At 42.3% G+C, this 23,349-nt stretch overlaps 1 protein-coding gene across 1 annotated transcript in view; it reads right to left on the bottom strand.

Annotated features, from left to right (window-relative positions):
• Positions 1–21,692, bottom strand: part of LOC117946510 (ubiquitin-conjugating enzyme E2 E2) — a 26,148-nt gene extending 4,456 nt beyond the window's left edge. The window contains exons 1-4 of the mRNA XM_034874705.1: positions 21,467–21,692; positions 19,807–19,990; positions 18,458–18,508; positions 3,236–3,368 (exon numbers count right to left, since the gene is read on the bottom strand). Coding sequence (XP_034730596.1) covers positions 3,236–3,368; positions 18,458–18,508; positions 19,807–19,982 — 360 coding nt within the window. The 5' untranslated portion in view covers positions 19,983–19,990; positions 21,467–21,692. The remainder of the gene's footprint in view (positions 1–3,235; positions 3,369–18,457; positions 18,509–19,806; positions 19,991–21,466) is intronic.
• Between the last annotated feature and the right edge of the window lie 1,657 nt (positions 21,693–23,349).

Below are 23,349 nucleotides of genomic sequence, written 5' to 3'. Positions count from 1 at the left end.
TTGAATTTGTTAATGAACCTCGTGTAGCAATATATAATTATATTGAGGAGCTGACGCATCGTGTTGCACTGTGATATAAATTGAATCCAATCTCTGACAGGATAATCGTAATGAATCGTGACACCAGTGAAGACTCACACCCCTAATATTTATACGCCAATAAACACTTTATAATAAATAACCAGGAAACAACTAAAATAACAGCGTGTTCCCATTTTAACACAAATTTGCTGATGTTCTTTTCAGAAACTTCAAATAAATTGAATAACGGAAATTGGCTTTTTAATTCATTTCGTAACTGCCACCACCAACAGTCAGAAACCACTACTCCACAGATGTATAGCAAGCAACATCCCTGTTACACACAGGAAACAGAAAGCTGCAGAGAAAAGAAAGACTTATGATATTCTATAATCTCAAATATGAGCATGTTAGCTTAGCTGGAGTAAAGGAAGTAGACCTGCAGCGTATTCTGCCAGGTTGAGAAGCTTGTTATAACTGGGAGTAATAAGGCGAGACATGGAGGACGTTAAAGCTGCTGCGAGCCTTTCACCTTCCTCTTCTCTCATGCATCAGCATCAGTGTAATGGGTCTTCTCGATTGCTCCATTTAACACTATTTGTCACCGTTGCTGGACAAGCATGTAGGCACAAATATACAGGATGTATAAAATGACTGTATTCTATTAGTCACTCAAACATATTATTTAGATTTGTGTTTTTTGACGGCTTGAAAACAGCATTTACCCCATCTAATATCGAGTAACACTTCTGATCTTGCTGATATTTAAATAAATCAGAATGACCAACAGAGGGCAGCAGGATGTAAAATCCAAACCACACAACAACAGTCATGTTGCTTCTTTGAGTATTGGACCCCAGCACCCAAGTGCAAATGAATTCCTTTACTGTCACAGTGAACACCCTCCTGAACCAAACAGCTTCAAACAGAGACCCATAACATGTACACTAAAGTTCCCTGGATTTAGGCTGGAACTGTGGTCTGCACCCTGAACAACAAAACCTCCCATTGTTTATGTTGTCTGCCTCAACTCACATTTGAGCTTGACATCTGTTTAGTTCTGACACTTGACACCACTGTTTGCCCCCGCTGCTCCAATCACCAACATCTGGCCCTCCTGACCCTCCAGAGGAAACCTCTAATGAGCCTTGGCATTCCCAAAAATCACACAGGGGCAGGACGTTATAAATAACTAACCCCTCCACCTTCGTAGACACAAAGCTCCTCTTCTGGCCTGAGTTCAGAAAGAGAAACGAATCCACCTGGCATACTTGTCAGTTCTTGTTTCTCTTTCAGAATCTTGAGAGTTTAGAAAAGCGAGTCGGATTCTGGGTCTAAAACTCCCAAGCTTGAGGTCTGAGTGCATTCAGCAATTTAGCTTTACTGGAGCATTTCTATAGTGAGGGAGTGTAAGGCAGCTAAAGGCCAAAGGGTGTGGTGGTGGTGGGTGTGTGTGTGTGTGTGTGTGTGTGTGTGTGTGTGTGTGTGTGTGTGTGTGTGTGTGTGTGTGTGTGCGCAGGGGGGTTTGGCTGCAGATCGCAGTGTGTTGGAGGGGTAGGAGGTATTGGAGGGGGCGGAAACACTCAAGTCCCTCTGGCAACACAAAGCTGGGCCGAAGCCTGTAGATTTGTTTGAGTCTGCTGTCAAACACAGAGCTGGTGGTTACACAGCACAAAGAGCGAGAAAGAGTGAGAGAAGAGGGTGAGTGAGCACGGGGAGGGGTGTCCATAACAGAAAGAGGGGGGGGGAGAGAAAATGAAGGCCAAGTGAAAGGGTAACAGGGTGCACTGCAAACTAAAGGGAGATTGGCCCTGACAGTCTGCATGTTAAATAATGACATCCACTCAACATCCTTAAAGTACTCTGCAGACACAAAAAAACAAGGTGACGCTGGGCATTGAACATGACCCCCATTGTGAGCTAAAAAAGAAAGAAAATCACAATTCTTCATAAAAGAAAAGCGTAGCAAAGTGCAAACCAAGCTCTATAGAGTGTCAAAAAGCTTTAGTGCTGAATCCGAACTTCCATGACATTAGTGTGATTTAATGTGCTCTACTATCTTACTTTCTGCCCACACGCTGTCGTCAACATGCATTAAAAAGTCCATCTATCCCTTCTTTTTCCATTCATTTTCTGCTCGGGGGAAGAATCCCTGAGCAGTCGGTCCTGGGCCATGAAACATTTGCTATGATGAAACAAAGTTCATTGGACAAAAAGCTGAATAATAATTACATAACTTTATCAGCCATTGTAGTCTATTTAGGGGGATTACCTTGAGCTTGGCGCAATCTGTCTGCACGGCATTTTTCTCATCACTCCCTGTCACACCCCGGAGAATAATAACATACACAAACAGAATGATTTTGAAATAAAGTCTGTCGCAGGGCTACTAGAAAAAACATGCCCCATATAATGTAAGATAATGAGAGTCTTAGAGAGTCCCTAACCGGCTATATTCTAACTCATTTAAAGGCTTATTTGTGTGTTGGGAGAATAATTAGAGAGATGCCTGAACCAAAACTGACATGATTTGTTAACAGGTGTGTGAGCCTGTGAAAATAACTAAAGACCCAGTGAGACCCCCTAACATCATCTTCCAACTGATGGCTGACATTGTCAATATAAAAGACGGTTCGTGGCAGGAGCCTAGTCTAGTAAACACAGGGCACGAGGCAGGGCAAACCCTCAGATTCCCGGTCAGGGCTTCTAGAAAAAAAGCATGGCCCATATAATTTAAGATAATAAAAGTGTGTTCTGGTAACCCTAATATTCATGGGAAAGCCGCCAGCCTGTGCACGTCAGAACAATATGTGCAATTTTGTAGTTTCAGCAACCCTTCCTCAAAATAATTATGAATGTGTTTTAATAGAAAAAATACTAAAAGCCAAAGTTAAAGTGACTATAATATAGTTAATACTGAAATTATTTATCTGCTGGCCAGAGACACACCAAATCAATACTAAGATTTCTCTGTATCTGTTGGTAATGACCACATGGCGTTGTGTACCTGCAATAGTTCTGCTATTTGAAGTAAATAAATAAAGTGTGTCTGTGATTGATTAAATGTATGATCATACAGTGTGTGTATTGCAATCTCTTTTCAATATCATTAAACGACCCAGATATATTTGCCACACTCTGTGCAGGAAGTTGGTACTTGGTCAGCTCCTCAAACATCCAAATATGATAACAGTTATGTCTACAGGCGGCTGACCTTGGGGGGTTTGAAGGGGTAGTCTGGCGTGAAGGCAATGTCCAGGAAGAAGACGCCTCCCTCGTACACGGAGCCTGGGGGTCCCAGGATGGTTGACCTCCACTCATAGATGTTATCTCCTTTGGGGCCAGCGCTAGAAAATTGAAACAAAAGACCTGTTAATATGTTAATCAGCACAGCGCATTGGAACCCGGCAGCCTGGTGTTCAAACTGCCGGCGGGCTGACAGAGATTTGGGGGGGTGGGGGGGTAAATTCTGGGTTCTGACAAGTCAATGATTGAGATTTTGGGAATGCCGAAGCCGTGGAGGTTTAGGTTTTTTTTTTAGTTCAAGGCTATTTTAGCAGGATTTAGATTATCTTTCAAAAAAAATTGTGATTGGAAGATTAGATTACCTGCTATTGGGAGTTGAGTTACTGAAGCACACACACACACACACACACACACACACACACACACACACACACCACACTGACACACACCAGAATCAGTTTAAACATGTAACTAAGTGTTCAGTAAAAACAAAGACAGTCTTTCACATAATAAGAAGAGAGATATTAACGACCAACCAGTGTTAAAGGATTTCATATTCAAGCCAGTTTTCATTGATGAGATGAGTAGTTACGCTGACGCGGAGGATGGAGGTCACATCTGTTGTATAGGCCTAGTAATTAAAGCCATTTCCATATTAAGAACTCCCTCCCCCACTGTTGTTTGTGGTAAGACCCTGAGCTGGCACAGAGCCAGAAGGAGACCGAGACAATGTCCAGATCACGAAGCCTGGGACAATGAACAATCCATCCGATTTCATATAATTACCAGGGATGGTGTTTAACGCCAACCCTTAGCTTTCTGGCAGATGTGCTTACATATGTGTGTATGGGAACTGCCCGACTTACAGGGTTTGCTTTCTCTCAAGGCTGTTGTATTCACTTTTATTCAGATATAAACCAATAATCTCAGACAGAGATTTCCTGTGTAATAATCTCAAACAGAAAACTGTTAAAAACAGCATCTATCTACAAGCATGCCCTTGAAAAACAGATCATTCTCCATAAATAGAAATAAGAAATTACCTTCCTCCTTCAGTATGAACACTGCACATTTCCACTTACTTTGCCACTCTTTCACACCGCCCCTCTCTTAAGCCTTCTTTAATTAGCTAATTATGATTACTTCTTCTCTAGGGAATTACTTCAAAATCCACAGTCGATAAGGACGTCCCCAATCTGGACTTGTGTTGTTTCAGGCACAAAGAAGAATGGAAATAAATAACAAAAGCAAAGACTGTAAAAGGGATAAAGCTGCTCATTGTTGGTGCATAAGAAGGGGACACATATAGAGTGCTTGTCTTTGTAAACCTAATACTTAAATTAATGCTGCAGTAATTGATAACTTCCACCATACACATGGCGTGGGCTTGCTGTACAAACTGTCAAATAAAGGTGTTTAAGGACATGTTCACGTTAAACATGTAGAGAGTATTAACAATATAGGATTCATTTGTTTTGGCAGGCACAAACAATGCTCCATCTATAGGACTAGGTTTTGTGTTTCTCTTCCAAACAAACTTTGTTGCATTTTGGTCAGATAGAGAGCGCTATCTGAACCAAGTACAGGAAATGACCTCCAAATACAAGGATTTATAGCCACATAGAGACAGATGTTGATATTTGATAGCCAGCTGTTACTTGTGCTTGGAAAGCCTGTCATAACAATATAAAGTGAAGGCAAACCGCAGTACGAACTGGTGGTCATATTCAGCCGTTCTTACATTTTTCTGTTGTGTTATTTAACAGAAATTAAATCAGAGCACAGGGATTCAATATTTCCATCATGCCATAGCTGGAATTGGATGAGCTTTGACAAACATGCAGAAGATAAAAAAATAAATAATACAATGTGAATAGTATTATGATCTGATCTGCTCGTACGTTTTCTCTTCACGCACAAGCAAATCAGTTTCTTCTCCTGGAAGTCTCTCATTCCTGCTCAGCAAATCGGCCATCATAATAGCAATGCGCCAGTGGTACAAACGCGCTTTGCTTTTAAAAGGGAATGGGAGGTGACACGCTGGTTTACCGCACTTGCATTACCCTTCTGAATCATGCGCGTGGCGCACGAGACCCCTATTTCCACCGTTAAACTAGCAAATTCGTACACAACCTAAACACACCATCGCCAGACGCTTCACGCCGTGCCCTTAGATCGTTAAAATCATGCCCAAGTTGTCAGGTTGCTAAAATAAATTTCTGTTCAATAAACAACCAACTTGAGATTATTTTCGGGGCATTTTCAGTCATTATTTTTGACAGAGCGGCAGGTCAGAGTCGTACAGGGCCTGCTGCGACAAGGAGTAAACCTCTATATATGGGCGCCCACTCTACCAACTGAGCTATCCGGGCGCCCAAGTTTACCACTTAAAAAACTACTTTTCATGTAATTACTAACTAAAGATTAAATCATTTTCAGTCGACCGAGATCCCAACTGTCAATTAGTTGTCTTTTTCAAATAGGCCACATTCAGAACAAGTGCAGTCCATTTACTTGAAGTCGATCTAAGTGCAAAAAACATGGGACTATCTCTAAAAGCTGACCCTGGCTAAGCATGAGATTGCGGTAGCCACTCAATTGTGTGCAAAACACACACTTCTGGTGGATTACTTTTGTCTTGACCAAAGACAAAATAGTTGCCGCTGTGCTAACTTTCCAGAATTGTAAAATCCTGTCTCAGAACTCTATAAAACTGCGGTGCATCTGATTCACCTTCCAATTCATTGATCTGTTACTTAACCTGGACTTCCTGAATTATGACTCGTGTCACCTTTACCTGAAGCAACAAACCCCCCACCAATGCAGCACCTTGCGTGTTTGGTGTGAACGCCCGCTAAAAGGGGCCGTCTCAAAGCAGCAGGATGCTTCAATCTGACAAGCACTCCCATTGCAGACAGTGATTGGCCAGGTGTGCAGATGAGATTTGTGCAGGCAAGAATTCAACTTTTTTTTCATGAAAGCCTTCCAGGAAAGCTTGTCTAAACATTTTCACCTTTCTTCCCATTGTTTGACTGAGTATGGCATCCCTCTCCTGTCTATGTGGCCGGCCTTTTACCCAGTCTTTGAGTTTGGCCGTTTAGAACAGCTATAAATACTCAGATGTGGTTGACGACGTGTTGTACAAACTAGTTCATTTCAGGCACATCCGGTTTGGCTTGTAATTAGGCAGTGTGAGCCTGACTGATTGACCTAAATTATCAACTGAACTTGTTGTGTTCCCTTTCCAACTCTCCAAACATTATTTTCTCCATTTCCTGCTATTGACAGAACCACATAGACAGCTTATTTATCTTGCTCTGGGCAATCCCCCCCCCCCCCCCCCCTCTGCACTTACATTTCTATGCCAAATACACCTCAAGGTAACACTTCCATTCATATACACTATTCAAAAGCTTCCCTGACACTAGGGTAAAAAAAGACAGCCGACTATTCCATTTCCAAACATCTCCATTGAAAAAGAGATGCTCAATTCCTTTTGAGGCTGATGAGTTTGCAGCGGCGATAATAACTTGAGATGATGAAAAGATAGAGATGAGCGGGCATGGCAGTGGTCCTCGCTCAGCAGCGAGATTGCTGTAGGGGATCTGACAACTGCACAAGGGCTGTGGATAAAGACTAAGTCAATAGCTCAATGTGCATGCCACCGCTGGCTGTTGCTTGGAGACCTCCTCCCCCCGCTGGCTCGGGCGTTCCCGTGGTGCTTTGTTGCAGCTGGTTGAGGGCCAGCTCATTCAGGATCTGACAGTCTATCGTTTGGCCATTCGTTTTGGAAGAGGAGAGCGGTGAGGAAATCATCAGTCCGCAGATATGTAGCATCAGTAGGTGCATGCATGAGAACCCACTCGTCAGGCTTTAATTAATGCACGCTTAACGACAGGAGTTAAATAGCTGATGATTTCTTGACCTGGGTTAATATTATGCTCTGCAACTGACATATTCAATTCACAGTAATCTTTGGGTAATAAAGACATTATATGAATTTTAATTCTGCAAGAGCGACTACAAACTAACATTTCTTCAGGGTTCCGACTAGTCATGCACAACTCTGAAGTCCTTATCGTTGAATAATAATAAAATTAAAAATTAATGTTAAGTCAATGAAGGCGTTAAGAAGAACAAACCCCCGATAATCTCATAAAGTCCTAAAATAGAGCGGCAGTCAGATTCTCTCTCTCTCTCTCTCTCTCTCTCTGCAATCTTCTCTTCAAGCAGACAGATCTGCTCAGCACAAAAACATGACGTTGACTGGTGTAACAGTGCTGCTTATGGGCTTTGTTTGAGGCTGCAATAATACTAACCTCGGTGTAAGTAACATGACATCTGCAGTGCCCTGTCAGCCAAATGCCTTGATTCAGTGAGTATTTGGGTCATTTGTTTCAAGGGGTCTGGGATGCATTAAGGTGCGCGGAGTAAGAGTCTTGCCACTGCCCTGTCCTGCAAGATTACACTCATGTAAAACCCACTTTGACAGCTGGGCTGCCTCCTCCACAACAGAGCACCAAAATAGTGCTGTACCACAGATTCCCTCTGCTCTCTTTCTTTGAGTTTTCTTCCCCTCACAGATCATCTACTTGCGATTATTCTTATTTTGTCTAGAAACAACCGTTCAAATTCTAAATGTAGCATCCACACCAGCTTGTAGCGTCACCATGATTCAGTCACAGTGTTTGTGGAACCTGTGAGGGAGCGAGTAATTGCATCCCACACTGACCTCGCTCAGTGCCTCACCTCGACAAAGACCCATCAGTGCACACAAGGCTGAGATAGATTGGACACTTTGAAACCCTGAGACAGTTTTTCAGATTAAAGGAGGATTAAGAAAATGTTTTTTTCTTCATCTTCATACATAAAAAGGAGCATTTACCACAGACCTACTTCATCACTTTTACCTTTCATTCCTTAGTTCTTGAAAACTATCCCAGCTGTGCCCCATAATCACAGACAGCAGTAATCATTTCCATATATATTGAATGACCTTTCCTGCTCATGATACAGTGCAGTATGTGAGACCAGGGTGTCCTCTCTGCGCCACGTAATCATCCACATTGCCTTATTTCACAGACAGGGCATTCTGCAGATTGTTGCCAATGCAAACGATAACCTTTATCTTGCAGCATGAGAGCTGAGCTAATCTCTGCAAAAATCACTTACCAATCTTGTCACCCAGAGCCAAGTCCCACAGACATCAGGTTAAGTTAATGAAAGAGTTGTAGTCTTGAGACAGGACTGTGCCACTCACAGGTGAATTCATCCAAACTGATTATATTTACAGACAGAAAAAAGAAGACTTTTCTTTGTTTCTTTTGGAAAAAAAAGGTTGTCTTAGATTTCCAAACTGACTTTCATTTTGGGAATTTAGCCCACACTCCAGTGCAGATTGCAATAAAAAACAGAATAAACTTAAGTTTTTACATCAACACATTATGTATGCAATTCAAAAAGAAACTAAGAAAAGCCTTTTTTTTCTCCTTTTTTCTGCCTGTAAATATAATCCAGTTGGATGAATTCACCTGTGAGTGGCACAGTCCTATCTCATGACTACATCTTTCATTCTCTTAACCTGAGCCCTGATGTCTGTGGGAATTGGCTCTGGGTGACAAGATTGGTTAGTGATTTTTGCAGAGATTAGCTCAGCTCACAAGCTGCAAGATAAAGGTTATCGTTTGCATTGGAGACAATCTGCAAAATGCCCTGTCTATGAAAGTGACAACTATACAATAATGCAAGAGTAAAAAACCACAGTTGTATGGAAACAGCAGGAACTTTTTAACCTAAAATGAGTGTATGCGGTAGTAATAGAGTCCAACAGAAACTTTCATTTAGACAAACAACAGAGTCGTCTCCAGGGGCGTAGCACAACATTCTGGGCCCTGTAGAAAGGCATATTCTATGGGCCCCGCATCCACAGCTATTCATTATAACATCTTTATTGGCCCTCCTAACATGAGGGCCCTGGGTGCTCAGTGCCGCCCCCCCCAGGGCGACACCCCTGGTCGTCTCGCTACTGTCACAGAAGCAGCTCCAACGAGTACCCTGGTAACCCTTCAAAGACTTGTCTTGCCAGTACCAGCCTGTATACACTGGAAACAGTTAAGTCAGAGTAGTCTTCGCTGTTCACAATTCAAGAATATGAGATGGATGTTTGTTTTCTCACTCAATGTCCAGTTCTATTAAACTAACCGTGTTACAGTTAACAGGCATGTGAGGGTTTCTGGTTGTATTAAGTAATCTGTGAATTTTCTGGCATTACAAAATGCAACCACAAAGTAAAACCTCTTTTCTCAGAAAACTGTTGAGAAACATTCACACGCTTTCAAAGTAACTTTTTTGCCATCAAACTAGCTTTGCAGCTGATACAGATACAGCTTGATTTCCAAACCACAAGACTGTTTGGGTGGATTTAGATCCTGTGACAAATAGCACCACAGAGTGCTGTCACAGATCCACCTAGGTGAAAGCAGTATAGTTAGTAATTGTTTTGTATAACTGTGTGGAACATAATGAGCATATGGATGAGTAGAAAGAGTACAAAAACCGGCAACTGAAGGAATCCACTGTTACCGGCGTGAATCCAAGCTGACCACCGCTACTCTGTGAAAGGAGAAACTGCAACCATCTTACAGCCACCTTTCTAGTCTAACAAGGCTGTTTGATACTTTAAGATTAAGTTACGTTTAAAAGATCAGAAAGACTAGAACACAAAAAGGTGAGAAAAAAAAATCATGCAAATATGTTACTGAGGAAGGCAACACTGAACACTGTGATGCCACAGAGCACAACACCAGCGTGTTCCCAAAGCAGCCTGTCACACAGCGAGCGGTTTACGGGAGCAGGTAAATAGCTGCCTGAGCCAAGAACTGCACCAAGGGGCTGATAAATAAAACAGGAAAGTAAACCAGTAATTGAATGTGAATCAGTATGTTTTGGAGCTTGTGAATACTTCCGTGCTCAAATAAAGCCATTATCTGCATTATTTGCCATTCCAGTTTGTTCCCCACGGTCACCTTTTTTTCCCCCTAATGGCACCTTCATTCAGTTAAGAGCTTCTTTTCTATCAGTGTGGCTGCCTCGGATATCAGAAGAGGAACTTTAATGAAGCAATCTCCTCCCTTCCACCCCCCGACCGTGAAAGAGCCCCAAGACCAATTACTGTGCAGCTCAACGGCCGAGGTGACACCTCCTTTCTCTGCTCTCTTGTCTTTATTGTCTCAAATGACATGTTTTTTTTTTTAATCAAGCCTTTTATTGTTCATGTGTACAATGACAACTGCAATTACTGACCGGACGGTTTATCCAGCAACACGGGAAATGGTTGAGTAGGTGGTTGCATGTTTTCCAAGTCAAAGGGGATAGCACAATTTTATTTTGACATGAGGGCAACCTTGCATGCTGGGCTGAATCAATCTAAGCAGCAGTCTGTTTTGAATTGAGGAAGCATACAATACTTGAACTGGCCTTTCACTCAGGAAGTTTAGAAAAATAAAGCAGGGGATCTGTTTATTTTCCTCAGCCATTTCACTTTAGCAAGATGCTTCTGAAGTACAACAGAGTTTTTTGGTGCTGTAAGCATTTTTTTTTCTTCTTCTCTGCATCTGAGCTGCTACATGCAGCCAGCGTCTGATGCAGTGCAAATGTTTGCCTCTGGCTAAAAATGAATAATACAGAGCATATATCATTACCATAACACACAGGCTCTGCATAAAGGAAAAGAGCACAACACCATGAGTCATAAAAAGATCACTTTAACCATCAAAGCATTGCAGTTTACACGGGGTGAAGGATTACACAACAGCTAATAGTAGAAAAAAGCTTTAGTTCCACAAAATTTTGAAGTGCACATTGTGTGTGATATTGATCACAATTGATATGGATGGTAGTTTCTTCTAGTATGAAGTGTGTGTGTGTGTGTGTGTGTGTGTGTCTTGTCGAGGGGTAATTATAAATATTTGCTTTGCTTGAATAACACAAGTTGGAATTTCTGCCAACACGCAAATTGATGTGCAGGGATCCAGGGATTCACAGGAACACTGCTTCAGGAAAGGAAACTGCTTAAAAACAGAGACAAATCTGCAGCCTCTTGGAATTTATGAACTAAATTGGTCAAGAGTTCTGATGTTAATATTTCTAATTTCACAGCCCTGCACCAAAGTCTATTGAGCCTCTTCAGACTTCTTCCACAAAAGCACTCTGGGTAGCCATTTGGCCCTGTGGTCGAGGGAATGGACTTATTACCAGAATGTCAGCCTAGTGACTGGAGCAAGCTGAACTGCCAGATCTGCTGTGGAGCCTGATCCTCCGTTAGTCTGTTGCCTTGACATAATATTAGCCCTCAGGTTTGCAGGAAGAGAAATGGAACAGGATTTTTAAGCTGAGAGTTAAACAAATCGGCACAGAAAAAAAGTGCCTTCCTTTGGGATGTTTTTCACTGGTTATTATTCATTTCACCATTTGCAGCATGTAGAGAGTGTTAACATTTCGCCCCCCCTCCAAACTGCAAATATGTCACTAAGACACTTTACACTGTTGTGGCAGGAGCTATGGTTTGTGACTTCAGGGGGAAATCTATCAGGTTTGGAGATCTGACAGGAGTAATGGGATCTCATGCAAATGGTTTACTTGTGACTTACTGTATTCCTCCGCTTGCCAAAACATTCCTCCGTTTGCTTTCATGTCAGATTGCCATTCAGTCACTCTTAATGACCTAAACTGCTTCTGTGAAACCGGCAGTGCAATGGCAACAGTCCACCACAAAATGTCCACAAGACGTGCACCCTGCTCGGCTTCCCCACAAACCCATTAATAACATCCCGGACAAGTGTTTGCCAGAGAACTACCTCACAAATGAGGACATTGAGAATTCAATGACACACATGAATCGAGGCAGATCGTGTTCGCTGTCAAACAAGTACGGCAGTGGAAGGCATTAAGGATAAATTAAACTCGGGCCGGCGTCACCTGGCAGAGCGTATGCTGCCGTCGCTCTATAGGAGCACATATATTTATTTTCCACTCAAAACTTTGTGTGAGGAGAAATACGATGCGGGCAGATTGGTTTGCTCGGAAAGGAAATTATTTTTCAGCAGATGTTTCATAGGGGCACAAGAAGAACGGGGACCATTACAAATCAGCCGAGCCCAGTCTGGCACTGTCCATCTGTATGCTAGAATATCCGTCTCCTTTTTTAGAGAGCATACAGTATTTCTTTCCATCTTATGGTCCTTTCTGAGGGCACTTTATTCATCTTAGATAAAATACATTTAGTGCAAATATTAAAATGAAATCTTAATACTGTTTATTTGCTGCTTTTTTATATTGCTGTGCATGGGCCCTGTTCCCCCCTTATTCTTAACCAACCCGACTTTTACTCCTTCAATGTTCAGTTTTATAGAATAATAAAAAAAAGAAGGTTGTGAGAATATAAATGTTATAAGCAACCTTCTTGATTTGTGACTTGTGAAGTATAGTCACTAGTGAATACTTGTTGCTACTTTAGGAGCTGCAACGATTAAATAGACAGAACATTTACTGCCAATCATTTTGATAATCCACTGTTTTCAGTCATTTTTTAAGCAGCTTCTCCATTGTGGGGGTTTACTGCCTTTCCGTTGAATGTATACTAAATATATTTGGATTCTGGACTGTTTGTCAGACAGAACAGACACGGTTTGACATTTTATAGCCTAAACAATTATTTAATCAATTGGTAATGAGAAGCTTTATCTGCAGCTATGTTTTAGGGCGAAATACTTAAATGCCCTAAATCAAATGTTTTTATTTAAATTCCAACAGTAAGAAAATAAAAGGATTCAGTCATGTTTACTTTGGTAATTACTTGTTTTTAAACCCTCTCATAGCCTCTTTGTTTCCATACTACACAAGAGAAAAAAGTAAGAGTAAATTCTATAACACCTCGTTTCCATTTCCATATTATTTACTCATTAGGTTTATTTCACAAGCATTTTATTAACTTTGAAGGTCGATTTTGCACAAACTTCCTCATCAGCCTCAGACCTCACCTTGTGCGTATGAAAATGTTGGACGTGCTTCAACACAAGCACCTCCAAGTAAAGCCCTTATTGTTTGCTCTGCTTGGTGAACAAAGCGATTCGGATTGTGAAACGGTGCCTTCATGAAGGCTCTTAGCTTTTGCGGTCAATGGACAAGACCTTCACTGAAAGGTCAGGAACACGCGAGCGTCAGACACAGATGGGGCGCCTATAATTGATCAATATTTTACAAAAGGCGACGATTATGCAACAAGACATCGATTAGGGCGGCTGATTCATTCGAGGTCAAATGTTGCATTCATCTAAAAAGCATTCGCTTGTTTTCTTCGCATTCAATTGACAGCACACTGCAAAGATCCTACCCACAATAAATCATGCACAACCCAGCGATCAGCTTGGAACACACCCTCCCCCCCTCCCCCACATCCCTTCACCCCCTCATGAATATTAATAACCATCCCTGCTGTGCTTAATGGTAACGCTGTGACAAATGATGCTGGGTGTGTCGCCGGCACATGATCCCACAGTGGCATGACACAAACTAATATGCAGCTGTCACAGACATGAAGACGGTCCCATCTACGAGAAGAGAATAACGGGTCAGAACCTACAGTATAGAGAGCCTCATTTCTTGGTGAGTCTTGATGATGATGGAGATACATATTCATCTCGAGGCTTTTAGCCAGCGAGCATGCGATGCAGTGAACAGCTGTGTGTGTTTCGTGAAGAGGCCATTCCCTGCAGCTTGCATGATGTCATCAGGGAGTGACGGCTCTGTTTTGGGCATTATGGGGTCATTGCATCACACCAGGAAAATACAGGAACCGAGGATGGTTATTTGTTTTAAAGACAAGCCAAATATTACAGCTGTACTACAGGAGGAGCTGATACTCTAAACAGCACAAAGAACTGACAATTTGCCTAACAGCAATGGCCCAATTATAGAATAGTCACTGTAAACAGGTCTGTCAAGCTTTGGATTTCACCACATAGTGAAGCCCTGCAAACAGTGTAAGATATTAGTAAAAAAAAAAAAAGAATCATTAGTCCATGAAATCTAAATTTGAAGAGCACATGTGTGTGATATTGATCACAATTGATGTGGACAGTAGCCTTTTCTAGTATAAAGTGTGTGTGCGCGCGTATGTCTTGTTGTTACTTTTCTTACTTGCAGTATAATAACTAACTCGCTCTGCATTGCAAGAGAAGAACAATGCTGATGCAATAATGTAAAACCCTTATTAAGTAAGATTCTTGCTTTAAAAAAAGTCAGATGGATGAAAAAAGCCATTTGGTTTCAATGCTTTTGAGAAACTCAGAGCTATCGTCGACATAATTAGCCAGCTATCTACCGCTATAATATCTGCCTGTGACAGTTATTTCAGCTGGCAGAAAACTGAGGGTCGCCAGAAATGAGTGGATACTTTGGTCTATAATCAAGACCCCAAAAATCATCAAGAATTTAGAGCGGTAAATCTGCCAACGGCATCAATGTACACTCCTGTGTGAGGACGTCATGCGTGGCTTAGCGACCAGTCAGTTGGCTTTGATAAGGATCCAATTCTGTTAAAGTTAAAGTGTTCAGTTTGACATGTCAAAAGCAATGCAGGGACTATTCTGTAGTTACGTTTAGTAACTGACTCGTTGACTTGCTACATCAACTCCGCTCAACCTTATCTACTTTTACCTCCGTTTCTTATAGTTCAAAGAATTATTTTTGCTAATGTGACAGAGGAGGGGGGTGAATTTGTTACTCAAAATGTGCCGTGACTTGAGGCTGTGTTGCATTTAATCTATTGGAGCTGCCTCAGAATGAGAAATTGCTATCTCTGCCTCTTCTGCAATGGATTATTCTGTTGTGATTGCTGAACGTCAGTGAACAATAGCAGTTTGAAGAACTCAATCTTTGAATCCAGATGGGTTGAAACCAAAACCTGACGTGTACTATTATGTTTTAGGCAGCTGAACATTGTTCTGCCATCACTCCGTAGTAGCTGTAATGGGAGTATCTGTTTGGCCATCTGTGAGAAGAAGATCAACACATGAAACTTCATAATGGTTAAGAACAGCAAGGTACAACACCATTAGCTTGTATTTTAACATTGTCAACGTGTTTTTGTTTAGATTTCAGCATGAAATGTTGCCGTCGGTGGATCAATGTGATTGGGGCACAAATGTGACAAAGTCGGAGGGTTCAGGTTTTGGACGGACATGATATATAAACCAATGCAGTTAAAGCTCAAACCCAAGTATTTTCAAAAAAATTGAAGTCATTCAATCTAGAAAGAAAAAGCCAAACATTCGTTGATTCCAGCTTCTCAATACATTCTGAGGATTCTCTGCTGTTCTGTGATTTATAATCATTGTATTAAATATTTTTGGCTTTTTGGGCTGTTGGTTGGACAAAACAAGCCCTTTCAGGACATCAATTTGAAAAACAACAACAACAAAACCTTTTATAAGGTTATTATTTGCTTGTGTGATGTACTCTGTATTCAATTGTTGTTCTTACCTTGTAAAGCACTGTAAAGTAACCCAGTTGTTTTTTAAACGTGCTATATAAATAAATTGACTTTGACATCACTTTGGGCTTCAGGAAAATTGTGCCGAGTAATTCACTGTGAGGATAAATGGTAGTTTCTGCCCTGATGTCAGGCATTTAGTGTAACACTGTTCCACAGAGGATGTACTAGTAAAAAAAACAATATTAAAAGGTGACCAAAAAAATAGTACAGTTTACAGTTTTTGACGAGACTTCTTACTTGCTTTTACTTGATGTCAACACAAATTTAATTATTTAGTAACACCAATGACCGTGTCATGTCTTTCTTTTAGTGCATCTAATCCAAATTGTATTCCCAGTAAGATTACTACACAATTTGTGAAACTTGCAGGACAGGAAAACACTCTTCCCATCAGATGATGCTTCATTTCTATCAATAGGTGTGAAAGCACAAGCTGCCTGTACATTATACTTGAAGTGTATGACAGTGAGAATAATTGCCATGTCAAATCCTCTTGGGCTTCAACGTGTTCCTGTTCGTTTGATGCATGACGAGTGCCAAGGATGACACGCGAGCTGTCACAATGCTGAGAGCCAGATAAAGCTTGGAGACAAATTTAAATACTTGCTTGCTTTTTACAAGTAGTGACATTGCACTAAATTGACTTTTTTTAGTTTTCAACAACTTAAGCATTAAAATGACAGACTCATAGCCACAGAAAGCAAGGAAACATTAGTAAGTGTGGGATTTCACAAGACAGACGGATTATTGTAACAACACTTCGTGATATTAGACCCAGCTGAGGGTTAACATGGTAACATTAGAGGGATGCTAGAAGAAAAGGCGTGGGCGTTTTATTGGACTTCATCAACCGACACCTCCTGCCACAGATGTTTCACTAAATCAGATCCCCAACACTTCTGAGGCGTTAAATGATCAATTCTGGCTCTTAGCACACATCTACACCCAAAGACACGACGCAGAGCTCTCCATTTTGCAGAGAGAAACGCACACAGATCCCTGAATGCGGTACTGAAGAGATTGTACATGATACAAAGGAGACGGTAGATTTTTTTTGGCAAATTCTCTCTGACCAGGACAAAGTGGCAAGGGACTCGGAGGGGCTCCTCAGCCCAGATACAGATGAGATGACATACATCAGCTGGCCCCCCAGCGCAGCGTTAGTTGAATGTGCCGAAGTGAATCTCTTTACCACAACTCTCTCTTCTGCCTCCTGAAGGGGGCCAACCGTCTGTGACTCCATTTGTCGCAGGGAAAGAAATGAATAACCTTTCAGGCTAACCTGGCCGGGAGCAGGGAGCGCGTAGAATACAAACGACGACACACCCGCTCCACCGATTGCTCTCATTCATGAGAGAATGTAAATGGTGCTGTAATCGTTTGCATGAGAAATGTTTATGTTTGATGTGCCTGCCCCCCCCCCGGCATTGCTAACACAGGTCTCATCTATTTGAGTGCGTCGCAGAAAACACATTATTAGATTTTAGTATAATTTTGGAGTTTAGAGAAAGCGAACACACACACACCAAAAAGGATTATCTTAAAGAAGCTTAATTGTTTCCCAGGCAACTAGTTCCCCGCTAAGACGATGACTGTGAAATTTCCGCTAGCGATTATTTTACTTTCAAATGACTTACTCGTGTCCTCAAGCTAAATCCTTCATGTGAGGAGGTGTGGGGGGGTTGAAATAGATTAGAGTCCTCGAGGAAAACAACATCTCTTGTAGCCTCCGGTACAATAACAAAACTGGGCTGTGAGCTGGAATGAAAAGGTTAGCTCAATGTTTATCGTTAATGATGGCGGGGTTCTGATGAGACCCAGCGGGGGTGATTAATTCATGCAATAAACAAGGCTGTCTCGGGTGAAGTAATTCCAAATCGCCAGATGAGTCAAAAAAAGCTGTTTTCCTTAATCATTTTAAGCGGGTGCCTATGAACAAATACAGCCAATCCGAAAATGGTCAGAAAACATCAGCATCTCCCAAAAGTGTCCGCAATTTTGGCGAGGACTGGCCTCCATTTTCTTCCTTAATTTGTAGTGGATTCGGGGAGTAATTATTGTGCTGTAGTAAACAGCAGAATAATCAACGACAGTGTTGCTTTGTGTTATTTAAGTTAATAAAAGCTGCTACATTCCAAAGGCTTGCCTTTTGTCATGTCAAGAGAGACTGATGCACATGTGGTGTGCCACTCACTCGCGACCGTATCTCTTCCTCAAAGGGATGAGAGCCGAGGCAGTAGCACACAATAACCATTGTCTGTGGTAAATCCCCAGCAGAGCAAAGGGGGGGAGGGGGGGGAGACAGGAGAATGGAAACACGTTTTAAAGTCACACTGCTGCTCATTTTCCACCATTTCAGTGAAACCATAATACTGTGATCTAAAGAGCTGCGCTTTTAACAGAGGTTGCAGCGTACATTATGCAGCAACAACAACGACGACGTCAGAATAGGCTACAGATTCTGTAATTCACCTGAGATTACCATCACAAACAAAACACAAACAACGGCATTAAGGGAACGAGACAAAAGCCAGGGCATTGCAGCCTGGCCTTTGCTTGTTTTTAAGAGACAAGAAACGTGTCTCTGCCTATTGGTCCATCACTCATTAATGCTTTGAAAAGAGAACTTCTTCTTACCTGCAGTTCGGAGGTGGGTCTAGTGTTATTTCTGCAAGCTCTTTCTGAATCCTGGAAGAGAAGGATTTTATTGTTAAAAAACTGAAGCAATGGACAAGTCAGTAGTGGGTGAAGTCAGTGTGTTTAGAGGTTGTGATGAGGTAAATGCTGCTTTTAATCCCACCTTTTTTGTAATTATTTTTGGGGCTTTTCATTTAGTAACAGTGGATAGACATGAAAGGGGAACAGAGATGGAGGGGAAGACAAGCAGCAAATGGCCACAGGTTGGATTTGAACCCGGGCCGCTGCAGGACTCAGCCAACATGGGGAAAACACTCTTACTCGAGCTAGAGGCCACTTCTTTTAATCCCACCTTTAACCCCTGGACCAACAACATAGTATCCAACACTCATATAGCTACTGAGAACATCTCATATATTCCAAATATCATTACCTTACCTTACCTTATTGCCCTTCACCCCTACCAGGGTATGGGCCGCCAACAACAACCCCCCCAAATATCATTACAGCTGTCATAAAAACCTTATTTGTTGTCCATGTGAGGGACATTAATTAAGTAAAGCCACAGAACTGGGTTTGTCGTTCCATCCTAGATATAGTATAAAAAGATTTTAAAGTTTTTATGTGATGTTATCTTTCTCATTGTAATCAGTCTGTGGTGCAAAACAAAATTAAAAAGGAACATCAGCGTGAGGATAAACACGACTGCTTTAAGAATTTCAGATACCCGTGCAAAATGATTCAGACTGTGAAGGGCAACCGAGTGCAAACGCTGCTGCTAAACACAAGTTAATAAAAGCACAGAACTTAAGACAACAGTGAGGCCTCTCCATGTTACAGCGCCTTGTATTGCTGAAGGATCTCAAAAAGGCTGCTTTTAAGTAAAGCATAGACGTACAAAAGGGAGATGTTCACATCAGTGGCTGTTATAAAAAGATTGAGCGACCTCAGCCAACCCTTTGCACAACGGGTTGCATAATAATTCTGTCGTCGCCTGGGTTTTTGGGAGTAAGTGGTAAGACTGGTAGAGGTAAGTGTTGGCGGTGTATGAGACAAGAGCTCTGCAGAGCATGAGGCAAATCTATTCCAACAAACAGGCCGGAATGGGAATATCTCTTTCGAATGACAGCAACGACACTAGAGTGACGAGATGTGAGCGTTACCTCCTTTAGTGGGTTTAGTGTCACCCTGAATAGCGTGGATGTTTGAAATGACAATGCCTGTGGGACTTTAGTCTTTTTATATAACTTCACACCCTCAGGGCACAAGGGGAGAGGCCTTGAATTTAACAAACAACCCCTTTGTAAATGCCGCTCTCCAGAGCCAGCTTCTCCCCCCTTCTTCTTTACCTCTTGGCACTGGTTGAAAGTTTAGCAGCGGTTTTACTCGAGATCTTGGTCTCCTTCTTTTTGGGCTGTGCTTGCTCTCGCTCCTGTTCAGGTGGTACCGATTCCCTTTGTTCAATATCTGAGCTTCCCCCGCTGGTGCTGGGGCTGTCGTCTGGTCTTTGCACTTCGCTGGACATCGTGGGCCCTGGAAAGAAAATGTCACACAACAACCTGTTAGCAGGAAAGGCAAGTTTCCACTCTGGACAACATCATGTCAAACTGTGGCATCTAGAAAAATGGGTAGAGTTGAGGGAAGCCACAGCAAGATGGGTTTAATGTGATCAACGTACAGCTGGATGTGGAGGACAGTTAAAGCGGAGCAGAGATGTGCTAAGTATGAGCTAATAAAAAGACATTTGTCAAAGGCTACAGTGCTGTGAATTACAGATGGATGGGGTCCCCTTGTAAAAAAAAAGAACATAATAATCGGTTAGGGGTTATATATTACAGGCTAATTGTTTGTAAGACTTTATGTGAGCAGCTTTACTGGCCTAGATTGATAAAACAGACCTAGTTCTGCCCTTTGTCAGGGTTGTCCCTTCTTTTTTTAAACATACTGGATGTTGTTGTGGTTTGGGGTCAGTGATATCACCGAATAAATGAATAAAATAGCTCTTTATAGCACTGCAGGCAGAAAGTAACACATCTCATCGGGGACAGATTAGAAAATTCACTTGGAAATGAAGAGGCCATCCGTGAAGACGAGCAGTGCCCCGGTTAATTCACACCCCCTTTACAGACGACAAAGACAGATCTAAAATAGATATGTTGTCTCTTGAATTGTAATATAAAGACAGACAGATATAAGCTATACGGTATGTAAGAAGTTACATCAAAACGATTTTGTGAAGTGGCGGACAGCTCGCCTTCCCCGGGCGGCGTTTCATGATAATGATAGGCGGCTAAAATGTACCCGGATCACTTGAGATGCCAGGGTCGATGCGGAGACATTATACTCCCCGAAAATAACACCGGAGACAAGTTCAGATGTTTTGTGTGTTATCCCACAACACTTACATTGTTCAGTCAACCGGGTAGGTCAACATTTATGGGGATGGAAACACACAATAGGGGTCGACAGGGGGAGTGAAACCGAGCAGTCCCACAAAAGCGACCATAAACATTATTTGGAGCTCGCTAACGTTAACGTTGCTAACGTTACAGGGCCGTGGGGGAGGAGGCGGGGAGTAGGGTGCGTTACATTACCGTTGAGGGGTTATTTAAAAGAGTAAAAAAAGGAAAAGCAGAACAGGCCCCGGTGTTTTAAAGTCAGTGAAAATACGCATAGAAGAAGGCGTTTCTGTCGGACTCGTCCGAAACAACAGCCGATGGCGCGGCTGATGAAGGACAGTCAGCGGCAAGGCCAGCGGAGCAGCGGGAGGAATATGTTTCGATCTTCGCCGTTTCTGGAGTGTCCACATTGTACGTTGAAGAGCAGTGACCCTGCTTCGGCACAAAGGGAGGCTCGTCCCACACATCCACACCCCCCCCCCCCTTTTTCTCCTCCTCCTCCTCCTCCTTCTTCTTCTTCACTGGAAAACGACACTTTTTACGGGACATTTACTTACTTTTCGCGTGTCTAACGTTACTAGGGGCGGCTAAATGCGTGTGTCGATATTACCTGGCGGCTGGCCGTCGATGCTGCAATTCCGCGTCGTTAATCCCAAGGTACCGAAAAAAGTATATCCTCACACGGCCGTCTGCTCGCGCCCGTGTCCTAGCTATTTAACTGGAGGTAGCAGCAGCAGAAAAGCGATTACAGAAAACTGAGGCAGCCCCGGACCGCCTCCACGCGCGCTCCCGGCCTGCGCGAACTGCTCGAGCACGTGCGCTGCATTGGTAAGAGAAGTAGCCTGCGCGAGACCATGATCCATTGGTAGACTGATTCATTAAAATACAAAAAAAAGATGTTGGTCCTGTTACATGCAAACTGACATTGTTTTACAAAATGTCTCTATCGCGCTCTTCTGTGTGTATGCAGGTGAGTAGACAAACTATGGGCCCATGCATGTGCAGGATCTGTTGCCCTGCATTTATTTTCACCTCCTTAAGCATGGCAAGGCAGCTTTATTAATAAAGCACATTTCAGCAACAAGACAATTCAAAGTGCTTCTCATCAAAAAAAGTAATATAATAAGACAGGCATAAAATACAAGAATACAAGTCACAATGCAGTGTAAGAAATAAACAATCAGGCTACCTAATTTAATAAAAGATAGCATCAAACAGAAAAGTCTTCAGCCGTGATGCAAAAGATTTGCGTTGCAGCAGACCTGCAGTTTTCTTGCATTGAAATGCATGAAACTAAACGCTGCTTCTCCATATTTAATTCTGACTCTGGGGACAGAAGGCAGACCTGTCCCCAGATGACTCTGGATGGTTCATAACTTAGCAGAAAATCAGACGTGTATGCACACAGCATAGGGGTCCAAATATGGGCCCACTTCCAGTTTCCACCCTTATGCATGTTACATTATGATCCCATCATCTCAAAGTGTGTATCATAACTCAATTTGTTGTCGTAATTGTTATATTTTGTCCACATAAAGCCAAAATGTACTGCAGTACAATTCATCAGACAGCAGACATGCAAGTGTTGGTTAGCCCATGAATATACCTGTCTATACCATCAGGATAAACATTTTAACCACTGTCTTTGTGGCGGGTGAACACTTTCCCCACAAGGGCCCGGTTCTAATGTCCCATGTCACACACTCACAGATTAAGCAAAGTCTGCGCGGGCCCGGGGCTGTCCCACTGTTAAACCAGCAAATGTTTGAGTGCTCTGATTAACCTTTGGAGCTCTTTTTGCACACTTTCTCTTTCTGTTCGAGTCTGCAGAATTTGCTCAAGGGAATAACCCACAATGCATCTTGTTGTGACGTTAGAAGCGCAATAGCAGTGTAATTCTGCATCGTACACATCCACAACACACGCCCAGAACCTTATGGTAGCATGATGGTGACTTCAGAATATGTTGACGTTGCTTATAAACAGGGAGCGAACAACGAACAATCCAGCTCATTAAGCTACAGAATGAAGCATCAGCCTCACATTGTGCTGTCCACAGAAATGCGTCTGATCAGGTAACGAGTTCAAAACAAAAAGCGCTGTCCCATTCCTCATGTTTGAAGCCTTCCCAATTTCCTGCATTCAGGTAGTTCACATCATGGGATGGATAGGAGATTGGAAGGATTCCAATGTTTATTACTTGTGTTGTTTATTGGATAACTCAAGATGGTTGTACAATTTGCTCGGCGTTGTGAGGGTTAGCTGTGCATTGACAATTAGATTAACAATGATGGCACAGGTGAAATCATTAAAGTCTTTGGGGTTTCAGTTCTTAGGGATAACGAGGGGACATTGGAACTGGGCCATATTACGGGCAAAGACCCCTAAATGTGCTTTCAGGCTGAACACAAAGTTAAAATCAGGAGCTTTGAGGATGGATGCATACAAACAATAACCAATTTGATGTCTTTTGTGGTGCCAATTCAGGTGAAG

The sequence above is a fragment of the Etheostoma cragini genome, chromosome 6 (assembly GCF_013103735.1).
Source record: "Etheostoma cragini isolate CJK2018 chromosome 6, CSU_Ecrag_1.0, whole genome shotgun sequence".
NCBI classification, from domain to species: Eukaryota; Metazoa; Chordata; class Actinopteri; order Perciformes; family Percidae; genus Etheostoma; species Etheostoma cragini.
This window is presented reverse-complemented; position numbering and strand designations above follow the sequence as displayed.